At 38.1% G+C, this 14,472-nt stretch overlaps 1 protein-coding gene across 1 annotated transcript; it reads left to right on the forward strand.

Moving 5' to 3' along the window:
- The first annotated feature begins 448 nt into the window (after positions 1 to 448).
- LOC139116723 (uncharacterized) lies at positions 449 to 14,250 on the forward strand. The gene is made up of 4 exons (XM_070679329.1): positions 449 to 936; positions 11,302 to 11,421; positions 11,584 to 12,122; positions 12,360 to 14,250. The coding sequence occupies exons 2-4, from the start codon at positions 11,324 to 11,326 to the stop codon at positions 13,553 to 13,555; spliced, it is 1,833 nt and encodes a 610-aa protein (XP_070535430.1). The 5' UTR covers positions 449 to 936; positions 11,302 to 11,323; the 3' UTR covers positions 13,556 to 14,250.
- The last annotated feature ends 222 nt before the right edge of the window (positions 14,251 to 14,472 follow it).

Raw genomic sequence — 14,472 nt, forward strand, 5'->3', positions numbered from 1 at the left:
CCTGGCCACTTTCCATTATGTCATCGACCATAGTTCTCAAAAAAAAACAAAAGTAAAATCTTTATTTGCCGTTGGGGTTCATACGACGTACAAGTTAATAGAAAAGAACCAGGTTCTTTGAATATCAACATATTCTAAGTGGCCACACAAATTTGGCTTTTTATGAGAAGGATATATGTGTTTACTGTTAACTGCCCATACGTGCACACTGGACGAGAAAAAATAAGTCCCTTCTATATTTAGTGCTGTCGTCCCCTCCTTGACCCCATCCTAATGACCTAGCCTCACACACCGAATAAGCTTTATAGTCGAGCTCAAAAAAGTTACAAGATCCCCGATTGCGTCAAGATCGTCAACAGCATACTCCGTATAGCTCAAGATGATCGATGACTGGGTATTATTAAAATAAGATCTGGACATGACGTAATACAGGTCCTAGGGAATAACTATATGGTTGTAATACTCTGGGCCACGTCTTTGATAAAGTTTGTTCTCTTTGTATAAAACGCAAAAGAAAACAGGATGATCTCAGTGTGCGTTGATAAGACCAAAAAATAACATTCTGATGCCCCTTTGCATTTGTTTATCACTTTTTTAATAGTATACGTTTTGGTCTGGGTCCAAGCAAAGTGCAGGGTGTGTTTTGATTAGTCTCCATGGGTTACAATGGTGCTGAGGTCACAACGACCAGACACCCTATACACTGGGCTTGTCTCGGCTACAGGTCTGAGGTACTTCCCAGCACTGAGTTCATTGTAAATGATTACCAAAAATTTGATCACAATGTTATTAACGAAAATGACGCCTTGTCACTCGTGTGCGATAATGCAGATTATACCCTTCCAGTGCACCAGTTCAGGACAATACAGGCATACGAGAAGAAGCCTTGTGACAGCTCGGGGCACTCGGACACGAACACCTGATACATACTATACGGTAAGCAGGATATCCATACTACGTTTGATCTATTCACCAAAGTCAGATAAATACATGACGTTCTTGAAACAAGCTTTTAAGCTAGATTATAGCGAATTTTATTTTCGGGCAACTACCAAGCATAACATGCATTTACAAAATCCTTGAATCCTTGACGTATTAAATTCAAACAATTCAATCTGGTGTGGAGCAAATGGCGGCTATAGTATGTGTCTCTATAAAAACTAATTTTTGACTACATGTTCAAGAAATAGGTCTTGTTGGTCAGTGTCAGTGACAATGCCTTTATGTACAATGGAATACAATGAAAACAAGAAAAAAAATCTTGACTTTAGATGAATTATGACTGCCACGAAAAAAAAATGTGAATACGAATACTGCGAACACGTATTGTATATGTAAGTCAACAGACTGTGCGTGGCACAGGCAGACACCTGCGGTCAAAGTTCAACAAAACACAATATAAACTGTCATACTAGTAATACAGTCCCATTTTACAGAGAATGGCATGTTTGTAATTGCATGCTTGCCCAGGGTGGTGGGAAATGTGGCTTGCCGCGCCATCGTACTACGCTGAATGTCAACATCCCATTAAGTCTCGCACTGTTATGAGAATAAATAGACTTGCTGTATCTTTTCAACCTTTCTGAGAAAAAGAGAACACACTCTAGGAATGGACGTCTTCACAAGACTAATACAGGATTCATATTTGATTTACTCTTTCAATGTAAAGACATATTTCAAATACAGCTGGAAGCAAGTAGCTAGTACAGATATCACCGATAAAAACATGCTCAATGCGGCAGAAGATGCGTTCTTTAATTTTTGCAAACGATCAACAGTACTTGATGGAACGATAAGGCTCCAAATGAGTTTGTTGACATCGACAGTGTACCTCAAAACATATGAAATGAATCGTTGGATTAAATAAGTCGAGATTTAAATCTGGAAACCATGATGTGCATGAAGTTGTTTTATTCCAGTAAACTTGTAAGGCTGATGAACCGCGCGGGTTGACGCCACGTCAACCAAATGTTGAGATGTTGAGAAAATTGGTATAAATGGTTTTTTTTTTGGTATTTTAATTTTGTTTTTAACACGATTGGAACTAATTTTGGATAATTGGATGGTGAAGTAATGTCAATTTAATATGCAAATGTAACCTCATCTACGTTTCTTTTAAAGTTACATACTTGTTTTTATGAGTAGTTTGCAATATTGCACAATTCAGCTATATGGCACCTAACACTGTTGAGAAATTTGAAAAATATGAAAATCCAATTATCCCAAATTAGTTCCAATCGTGTTTTTTTGTTTTGTGTTGTTTTTGTTTGTTGTTTTTTTTTTGGTTTTTTGTTTTTTTTTGTGTGGTTTTTTGTTTGTGTTTTTTGGGAACGAGGTTTGTTCTATTTCCAATGTCGCTGTTACCTTTCGTGTGGCTCTTTGTCCACTGATCTTGCGGAGTGCTTTGGTTAGCTAGGAAGATAGTCCGTACATAAACTGAAAATAAAGAAGTACTAGGAGCCTTTCAGTTTCAAAAAATACAAAGGTCACATTATCCGGAAAACAGATTTAATTAACCAGGCCCGATATTTACTATCATTGTCATACTTTGAATATTTTGAACGAGTTTTTTATTCAACTGACTGTATTCATTCATCATGGGCGAGAAAGGTATGACACATAAATGCAGTTACCACACCATTACATCTAACATCACTACAAACAAAGTAGTAAGTTTTTGACGAAAAGGCGGGTAATCCAATAAAAGACAAACAATGGAAAATTAACAACCGTACCAACTAAAAAGCAACCGAAACTAAGAAAGACTTCCGTGACTAAAGCCGTGTGGACGCTGCAGATATTGAATTATGACAACACATAAATAATTGATTTCAACGAATGCTGATGGTTGCGTCATATTTACATCTGACTTAGCGCTTCTATCATAACACCTGTCCCTATAATGATTAAACACATCCGGTTTCTGTTTTTAGAATCATCCTCAGATGTGCGTGCCGCCGTGCAATTTCTTTATTTACACTCACTCTTTACATAGTAAAGATTACCGTTCGCATCTACAGTGTTTTAATACTGTGTTTTTCTACATGGTACTTGGCGGTAGATCACTAAACATCCTCGCTGCTGACATATTCAGAATAGTAATACGATGAACAAACAAGCCTCTCTCCTTCTCGTTCTGTTCATCGTGAAGTGACCACATCATTTGAATTCACTTCGGTATCCGAGTTAATTTATGTATCCTGTTGTTGAATAGTTTAACGGTGTATCATTCTACACTGTTATAAAGGAGGTGTACTTCATTAAAGAATCGTCAAGGTATTGTAACGTGAACAATACCAACTTTGATATCGAGTGTTGCCAGGCTGTACAACAGATCAAATAGAGTATTGCATCATGGCTGAAATAGTGTTCTGCAATACATGCTATTGAACTTTTATTTTGGTGATAAAAACAGCGAAATTAGCGAATTGCTTTGATCTATAATTAGCTGTTCTTGCTATCGTAGGGGAATGCATTACTGATTTTGAGGTAAGTATTGTATTTTCGAGGCAAAGTTCACGAAAACATTATCTTGGTGAGCTATAATTAGCCCTTCGTTACCTCATCAGGGAAAGTACCTTGGGTGAATTATGTCATTACTCATTTTGATATGGTACTGAAGTCTCACCTGTACCTGTGGCTACATGTCATCCGTGGCATGTTCATGTTGATAAAACGCCACTAAAACTATCGACTTCATTGAAACTATGCATGTTCAGGTAGATATCTGCGGTCAAAATTTCAACAAAACGCACGTACAGTATCAACTGTCATAACACGGTCCCGTTTTAAGAGTAATGACATATTTGACTCACGATAACATTATGTCTGGCCGTCTCATGGTTAGTGGGGAATGTTCCTCACATGCGGCTCGCCCGGAAAACAGGAGATTAAATTGACAATGACTTATATTTATATGTTCGTACTTTGAATATTTTGACCGAGTTTTTTTTCAAATGTATCATCAATTCATGGGCGAGAAACGTACGACGCATTAATTGAGTTGCAACCTTTACGCCTAAAATAGGAATGCTAATCACAACAAACACACTGCTTTTATAAACAGTAGCAAGTTTTTGACGAATAGGCAGGTAATCGAATGAAAAATCAAACAATGAAACAAAAATAATCAATCATTCGCACCAACAAAACGTAACCGGAACTAAGGCTTCCGTTACTCAAGCCGTATGTACACTGCAGATATAAAATGAAAACACCTAAATAAATAAATGAATAATAAATGAATGAAAAATAAATAAATAAATAAATAACTGATTTAAAGGAATGCTGATAGTTGTGTCCTATTTTTACGTAGCGCTTCCATTATAGACAATGTCGGTGTGAGGACTAAACATATCCGATTGGCTTTAGTGATACACCCTCAGTGTGTGCCTTCAAACATCAGCATTTCGCAATGTAATGCATGGTCTTTCAGGTCATGAGTGTATCGCGAGATGTCGACCAATAAATTCAACAGGGTAGTTTATTGGGCAGTGTTTACAGCAGGGATCAGGGGTTCTTGTGTGACGAGAAAGGAGACGATTGACAGAAAATACTGTTCTTTATTGAAAATGTCACAAATAACGTCAAAAAGATTCATGAATTCCTTGATTTTCGTATCATTCCCTGTGACTTATGTTTTATGTCAGTCATTGTTGGTGTGAGATGTTGATTACGATGCGTTCTGCGTTTACGTCATCGAATGTAGCAAGGTCAACCCTGGAATAACCATAGCAACAGTGATACTCGACAGTCCTCGGTCAAGTACCATGTTTCCGATGTTTTGAATAGGGAAATGCAAGCTGTGTTGTCAAGGCTAGCATTGTGGAAATCAAAACCGCCAAATCACATATTATTCTCTATTGGAGTTGATTTGCTTTGTGTTGGGAAAACGTGTATGTCACCATGCATAAACTGGTCTTCCTCTGCACTGTCTGTGTTTTCACAGATGCATACCACAAAACATGCGAGTAGTATACAACGGCGTTAAAGTGGCAATTCCTAAGAAGGTCTAAAATAACCGTTTGATGCTACACACTTACAGCTGTATGTTGTCTACCTGTTTTTCGTTCAAATCCGTGTCTAATATAATCCATGAATGATATAATGTTCGGTTTTGGTCAGAGTCCAGTAGGGGAAAACTTACAGCTGAGGTCAGCTAGAGCGAGCAGTCACTGTGTCGTGACTAACAATTTGTATTTGGCTAAGTGAAACAGGATTTGGATCGATCGTTCTCTCAAGTAAGTCTACTCTTAGATAGGATTTTACATTTCTATCTCTATAAAAAATAATGTCTGAAAATATTTATATTCATTCATAATTGGTAAGAAGCATTTTAAGAAGCAAATTGCTGATAGAGGCAGTAGAAGGCAGTTTCCATACCGTTTCGAGTTCTGCAGGACCAAATTTCGCAACGGATCCGGTTAAACTGGTTATTCTGCTATCGGGAACTATATCGATAAAAAGTGCATCAGCCGTTAATAATGCCTTTGGAATGTTACAGCAAGTGTATGCATGACTAAGTAATGTGATATGACAGAATGCAAATGTTATGACCACTTTATATGCCGACTTGAGGCGTCAATGTAGGTCGATTTGATTGTATGACACCTGTTGATATGATGTTTTAACACGCCGCTCAGTGAGGCATTTCAGAACTAAAGCATTGACAGGTGCGCGTGCCGCCGACAATTTCATAATTTGCACTCACACATTACCGAGCACAAAGTGTCGCTAGCAGGATGACTCTCTTTCGGTGGGCGGGAACTTTTCCCAATAGTTTAGGTTACAAATTTACATAGCCAGACTATCCCCGACACAGTAAATTACTATGTGTACAACCGAAACTTTATTTTTAAAGTCGCCACATTCTCTTGGTACTGTGAAATGAATCATGTTCCTTTTCCGAGAAATCCACTCAAATGTGAAACAAACATTAAGGTAGAATGTGCCTCGGGGACAGATATTCTGACCCTCAAACTTTTACAATTCTTTTCTGATCAACCCTTTTGGGGTTCATTTTAAAGCTATTGGCATAAGAAAACATTTCACGGTCTTAGTTTTTCGAAAATCGAAAATTTTATATTTCTTTATAGAGTTAACACAGGGGTGGCGGCCATTTTTCAGTAAATCTTCGGCAGTTAGTTTCTTGAGTACCAATATTTGCACGGTGACACCTTATTTTTATGCTGGCTTTAGAGAGAGAATGGTTGCTAGTTTATTTTAGAAAAGTTTGAGCAAGAGATTAATTTCTTTCATTTTCGAGGAGGATTTTACCGTAGCCTAGATGAAATAGGTCTGTATTAATCAAACACTGAGTAAACAAGTATGGCCCGAGATTTTTGGCCTTCATCAAACTCTTTGATTACACTCAGCGGACAGAAAAATTGTTCACTTGGACACAGAGTAGCAGCAAAAGCTAAATAGTGACTGATCGCGGGTCATACTTCTTAGTGTTCACGTAATTAATTATACTCTCTCACAACCCTTCGTTACGCGTTGGCTACGCATCCATTAGAGAGGTTTAGTTACACGTAATTACGTTCGATCAGTACGTGTAGCGTCTTTGTCACGTGATAACCGGACGTCGCGTACGTGCAGCACAGACGTTCCGAGCGTTAAACAACACTTCAACACGAAGTCATAATTACGTGTAGTATTTTTGAGATTTTCTCAATGATTTCCACGAATTTAGACAAGCAAACTCAAAAGGTATCATTGTAAATTAGCAAACATCTTTGATATCAGAATATTTCGTGTAGAGTTTGCAACTGTACAAGGAGTACTTGCCATAATTTCCTTACATGAACGAAATGTTGTAGTCGCATTCCACTTTTTGTCTGACGCCTCCAAAAAGAATTCTCTAAACCACATAAATAACTTATCAAAGACAATCGGCCAATTTAAGGTAGTTCGAGGGTAGAACGAGCTACTATAAGAGTGGTCCTCACGTATCGAAATTCATGTTTCTTAAAAATTACACGAATTTCGCATGTTTCTGAGAAAAATATGCAGCAAAATAATCGGGAACGCACAACTAAACCTCTCTATTCACACGTGAGCACGGATACGCGTACGCCACTGCAAGCCGGCAATACCAGATCAAGGAGCTGGCTGCACCAGTTCACTGAGCCAGGCTACACCAGCCACAATGTAAACACCGACGGCTGCACGTGAGAGAGTCTATTAATATATCTGACTGACTGACTGACTACCAAACTAAGTGACTGACTGACTGACTGACTGACTAACTGACAGACTGCTGAATGAATGAATGAATGAATATATTTGTAAAAGATAAAGAAAACAGAATGAAAGAGCATTAAAAACATCAAATTCTCTTATAAATCAATTCTGTATGTGAAAACAATTTCACTACACTTTGATACAAAAGGAGTTCATTCTGTTGCCGAAAAGTCATCTCTACAGTAAATCAAAGTCTGATTAAAATGTTTATAATTATCGTATGACTAATCATTGCAACCAGCGTATTGCATCACTGAGATAGAATGTTGTGCAACATGCGCTATTTTAGATGTACGATGAGTGCTGTACTGTTTTTAGGTTCATTTGACGATTCATCATCACCTTATGCTAAACTTAGCTGTGCTCCTAATTTTGGAAAGTACCGCCTTGGGTGAATCGCGTGCTTGCATGTTCCTCGGCAGCTGTAGTGACTGAATTGCAATTGGAATTCTACGGCCTTGACTTGCTACATCAGCATTAAACGGTACAAAAGCTGCTGATGTAAGGGAGGTATTCCCCGAATAAATACATGTATTGCGTATTTTGATATTATCCTGGGTCGTCGCCAAGAAAATGATGCAAAGCGCCTTGAGCACATGTAGTTGTGGATATGTGCGCTATATAGGAACCTATTATTATTCGCGTTATTATTTCTATATAATACTTATATTAATTATTATTACTTGACGTGCACAATGCATTGATCAGCCCAACTCGGGATTGGTCTAGCAACCAAAATGTAAATATACCAATTATTAATTACTTACCCTAAGGACATATTTTGCTGCCTCATTGCTTTATTAGTCCCCACGGACACCGTCCGGGGGGACTTATAGGTTTGGTCATGTCCGTGCGTGCGTCCGTGCGTCCGTCCGTTCACGCAGATATCTCAGAGATGCCTGGAGCGATTTCATTCAAACTTGGTACAAGGATTACTTCATATGTCATACAGATGCACATCAATTTGTTTTGTGATACGATCCAATATGGCCGCCAGGCGGCCATTTTATTACGATTTTTTCATGTACAGAGCCATAACTCAGGCATGTTCCTACCGATTTTATTCAAAGTTGGTACAAGGACATTGACCAATGTCATAGATATGCACGTCAATTTGTTTTGTGATACGATCCAATATGGCCGCCAGGCGGCCATTTTATTACGATTTTTTCATGTACAGAGCCATTACTCAGGCATGTTCCAACCGATTTTATTCAAAGTTGGTACAAGGACATTGACCAATGTCATAGATATGCACGTCAATTTGTTTTGTGATACGATCCAATATGGCTGCCAGGCGGCCATTTTATTACGATTTTTTCATGTACAGAGCCATAACTCAGGCATGTTTCAACCGATTTTATTCAAAGTTGGTACAAGGTTATTGACAAATGTCATAGCTGTGCACGTCAATTTGTGTTGTGATACGATCCAAAATGGCTGCTGTGCGGCCATTTTATTACGATTTTTTCATGTACAGAGCCATAACTCAGGCATATCTCAACCGATTTTATTCAAAGTTGGTACAAGGACATTGACCTATGTCATAGCTATGCACCATCAATCTGTTTTGTGATACGATCCAATATGGCTGCCAGGCGGCCATTTTATTACAATTTTTTCATGTACAGAGCCATTTCTCAGGCATATCCGCATGTTTCAACCGATTTTATTCAAAGTTGGTACAAGGACATCGACCAATGTCATAGCTATGCACATCAATTTGTTTTGTGATGCGCCACTGTGCGACCATTTTGTTACGATTTTTTCATGTCCTGAACCATAACTCAGACATGTATCAAGCGAATTCATTCAAAAGTATTTTTATCACAGACCTAATGAAGAGGACTCTATCCTCTCTGAGGACCTGAAATCAAAATACCCATTAACAAGTGGGGACTGTGTCATCAACGATGACTTGCTTTATTGATTTCAGAATCAGTTCTTGTCTTCAGTTGCACGTTTTGTGATGGCGAATAATGAATGAAAACTGCCATCATTTGCATCACTTTTGGTAAATTTACGAGTGAAGACTTATTGTAAATGTAGCACTTTTTTACTATTTTATCAATAATGTTGTCACACACGAAATCGCTTTAGTTGCTTGCCTAAATGAATCGGCAATTTCAAAACAACGTTAACACCCCTCCATCAATAGAAAACTTCACAACGCCTAAATAACTGTATCGCAGACTGTCATCGAACTGTGACAGTGTGGAACGAGATCATTTGAACGTTTAAAATGCGGTAAAATTTTACAATATTTATGAGGACTTTGACCGTGTTAAATGGAAACAACATATATCCGCAAAACACAAATAAACCTTGTGTTGTACAAATATTTCTTTTCTAATCTCAGATTCTGTAGCTGCGACCATCTATGACTGCACAAAGAAAAAAGCACGTCGCATTACATTTGTCTGAGATGAGAGTTTCGCAATCTGCACTGTATATAGACGAACGTTTATTTTTATCATCGATAAAATTAGTAAACGCACTACTTCTACATGTCTACCTTTCTGTTGTTCTTACCACGTGATAACGGAAACAGTCTGATGACAATAACCGCTAGACTAAATTTCACAATAATAAGGTTTAATAAGGATTTTTGGGATTTCCGGATTACATATAGTCCCGCCACTGGTCTGTATGATTCAATAACAGTACTCACATACTATATAACTATGGCACTATTTGAGCGATGGTTTGAAAGAATCGTTGCGTGATATCGTCCCTATGTTCAAACAAAACCAAACCGTTTTTACCTGTAACTAGTAAAGCGACATGAAATTGAGAATGTGCACGCGCGTTTTCTCTGTGAAAACAACCATTCTCAGTTGGCTTAGATCCAAGACGCGTCCACTTTGGCAGAAGGGGCCGCTCGTCAAAATATTTGTATTACTTTAAAAAGTATTAACCACCAAGATAAGTGTCGCGGTGTCATTTTTGGACAAGGTGTTTTGAAAGTTGTGCCGTTTGACTAAAAATATGATGCTATCTTTCAAAAACAACATTTATTTATGTTCCCCCATGAAATGACCTAAAATAAGACGAGACAACTGTCTCGTAGACTTTTTAATCGCCTTCTGAGATCACCTTTACATGTTTGTGATTTAAAAATAGAATTTACGATTTTTTTGGGTGGGTGTTAGGGTCACTCAAATATGTGTGTCAACATTGTTATTGTTTTGATTATGAGTCCAAAGCAAGGTAGACATCGGATTTGATAAAGACCAGAGACTGAAACATGAGTTGATGAATGTCATCATCGCCAAATTATCCGTTAAACGTAATCAATGAAAATCCCCGTGAGTATGTCTTCATCAACGTGATGACTTGTCACGTGAAATTTGACCAAAACAAAATGCGGTTTGTGATATGACAATTTCAGATACCAATAATTGGTTTGAACAGGGAGCTCGGATTTAGTAGCCTTTCTGAATATCATAGTGGTAAGCCATCAACGTAGTCAAATTCTCTTTGAACAACTTGGATTGACGTTGCTCTCGTGACTAGAAATTATTACACGAGAAAGAATAGTGGTGTGTTGAATCCTACATATTTTGGTTTATAAAGTTAAATTTAAGTTTAGCTAAAATACACATTCTATGAAATGTTATTTTGACAAAAGATACGACTATCACGGATCCTGGCAAAGCACGGGACAACGGTCTAACTGCTTACGCCTGAGTATAAGTCAAATATGGTCAACTTGCGCACTTGGCGTTCTCATTCATCGGGCATACGCATTGTTCAGTCACTGGCTAGCACCTTAACATAAACGCGACAGTCTGCTGAAGCTTTGTTCCTTCAATTTATTGTGTTGGTTAACACCACAATACCATCAACAAGAGTTGAAATTAACCTGAGTAAAGTAACTGTATTTGATAGGTAAAGGCAAAAGGGGGTGTCCTGTTTTGGCGTAGTGACGATATTTTCACCTCTCCCTGGATTTCTAAAATATAAATTCTCTGAACAGGTTTCAACACGGGCATAATAATGAACTACAGCCAAAGTATCTCAATCAAAACTCACAATATATTCCTTTCGTTACAGGAATGTGTAGATTACAGATGAAATGGACACCATTGGTAAAATCTGTTCAATGTTATTTTTGGAGGATGAGAAGAGTGAGGCATCTTCAGAACCGATGACAGAGGACATTGGATATGCCTCGTAAGTATTTAACCACTTTTTAAGTTTTACGCCCTAGGACGTTTAATTGTCAATCTGATTTCCATAGTGTCACCACCAGTGTCATTTTACAACGATTTGTATCTTCAATTTTATGACTGAGAGCCGTTTAAGCATTCTCTGCTAATTCTTTACTTGCAACAGGCTGGAGTCTGAACACGTCACAGCAATTCCGGATTTCACCGAAATCCACTCGGGTGGATCTTCGCGAGACTTAACCCTGACCATTCCGAATCCTTGCTCGCCCAGTGACGCCGATAATGGAACAGCAAAAGAAATGTACGTGCACTCAGTCATTGGTGAACGTCAAGTGTTGACGCCGGTACAAGAGACCCACACAGAGGCAGACTACTTTGACCATGCACGTGGTCCAGATATTCATCACAGTAGCTGTAAGACAGACTCAGCCGAAGAGGGAAGGGATCAAAGAAGTCAAAAAAGTGTAGAAGTTCGACAGGAATCGCAGCAACCAACGCAGGAATCCATGGAAGGTGACGGTGTCGACAGAGGGAAGCCAGAACGAAGTGAATTAGGCAGGAGCATAAGCCAGCCGTGTCAAAGCGATCTTCAACAAAGTACTTCAGATTTGACACTTGGTCAACTTCAACCCATTGGAGAGACGACGCAAAAGCGCCCTCCTGTCAATCCGAAACTGACACGTGACAATGAACTAGACAGTGCAGGTAAATTTAATCCCATATGTAACATTACAATTTGTTTTCATTCTGCAATCAAAACACCTTTTAAGGATTTGGATGAGCAATATGATATTGCCTTTCATTTGCTGCGCTGAAAGAAATTCATATGAACGAGAATCAGATTGATAAAATTCAACCTGTGCAGATTCTTTACAGAAAAGAAAAAGCTTATGGTAACGACAATAAAAAAGAATATAGCCCCTTTTTATCATTTTCTTCCAGCAATCATCATCACATCGCAGTTACATCACAATGGAAGAGACCAGTTAACTCAGAACGTCGCTGAAATCATTGCAAGCAAAGTCAATACGTACACCACAGAACTGAGTAGAAACACTGAGAAATTTGTCAAGGATTCAAACACTGGTGTGATTGCAATTCATCCTGACGATGAAAAGATAGCGTCTCTTAACCTGCCTCCTACAACCGACCGGCTCTTTGAGCACAAAAGTCTGTACCCTCATTTAAGCTCAATTAATAATGTCAGCACAGTGATGGCGTACTCCGACAGCAACCTTTCAGAGCTAGCCAGTGAATTGAAAAGTTCTATTTTCTCCAGAGCTAAAGTCCTGCTATTCAATGTTTCCATTCCCGAGGATAACGGTGATATAAGAGGGGAGTGGAAAGCGTTGGAGTATGCTGCATATGCTGACGTAATTTTCTCAGTTGGCCCACAAGTTTACCATCATTTTGAAAACAAGTACAGGGGAATTTTCAGTAAAGATGTTTTACATTTCTGCTACTTACCCCAAACCAACAATGACTTTCTTGACTTGAATATGACCAAACCTGGTTGTAAGAAACAAGTTCTAACCATGGCTGAAGTGAAAAACAAGGAAGATTTCGAAAATTACTCTCATGTTGCAATGGCGATGGGAAAGGTAGCAGATATGTACAACAACCTCTCCCGTACACCACTAGTTTGGAACATTATGGGAGTTGAGACCAGTTTATCAGAAACATTCAGGCAGTTTTTGATCAAAACGGCGTCTTCAAAGTATCTAAGAATCATTGTCCAGAGTAGAAAATCACAGAATGACTTCAGAATTAGTATTTTGCAGAGTTGTTTGTATATAGCCCCGGAGAGAATTGATCATTTCAATTTTCACGCATATCTCGCAATGCAGGCTGGGATTCCTGTCTTGGTGGCCAGCTGCACAGGCATCGTAGCATTTCTTGATGAGTTGTTTGGGGGCAAAGGTCACGCTGAGTTTGTCAGTGTGGACACCGCCTTGACGAATGGTTGGTTAGAGGAAGACAGCGAAAGGTGGAAACAAGCGATACTTGATAAATTGACTGAAAGGAAGATCGATGTTAGCTTCAAGAAAGCAAAAATGTTGCAGAAAGATTTACGAAATTGCGAGGAGATTAAGTTATCAAAGCAGGAGTTTCTCGAGAACTTCAGGAAGAATGGGTGATATATCATTGTATACGAATGAGGAAGTTCAGGTTAGGGTACTTGAACTACAATTTTACGATGCTCTGCTTTAGTACAATACATCAGAATTCAAAATCGCTACCCTGCAAATGCATTATAATATTACTAATATTACCAATATTACAAGAAGTGTTTTTATGTCACCATTAAAATACATTTTAGGCAATTTTTCTAGTGTACTTAGCAAGAGCTCGATGTTTATTGAATACCATGGAAACATGACCTTTGCGAAGGAAGGTCCTCCATAGTTACCCAATGGAATTGACTACATGAAATTTAAAGAATTTCTGTATTCATAGGAATTGTTTAACTCTGAATAGAACATTTTATCTTTATATTATTTTTAAGAAACTGTAAAGCGATTAATTCGTTAAAACAGGGAGTATTGGACAAAATGCAAGTAACAAAATTTATTTACTTCTCAAAAACAACAAATGTTGTAATGTCATGAGATATTTTTACGAAGCTATAAATTCTTTATCTACGACGACAGATCACACTGTAATTATGCAATGGGCACATTATCATATTAGCATGCGTATTCACTTAAATTATTGTTTTAAGTTAATTTTGTAGTATCACCACGTAGTTAGCTGTTAGCTGGAGATGAAAATAACTGAGAACAATAAAGATATTTTTGCCTCATTAAAATAAACTATTGTCATTTTAAGATAGAATTCAAAGCTTTAGTATCTCGTTTTCTGGTAATTTTATAAGTATTTCCTTTTCACACATTTATAGAACTAATAGACTGTCATGTAATCAGACATCCTAAACTTTAGAGAAATCTTCACCAGGTTTTATTTTATGAAGTAGTGGAATAGTTTCGCTCCTTTGTTTACATAGAAAATGTAGAGTTTATGTAAGATGACTAATCTCAGTGGTAATCACATGCTC

The sequence above is a fragment of the Ptychodera flava genome, chromosome 18, assembly GCF_041260155.1.
Source record: "Ptychodera flava strain L36383 chromosome 18, AS_Pfla_20210202, whole genome shotgun sequence".
In the NCBI taxonomy this organism is placed as follows: Eukaryota; Metazoa; Hemichordata; class Enteropneusta; family Ptychoderidae; genus Ptychodera; species Ptychodera flava.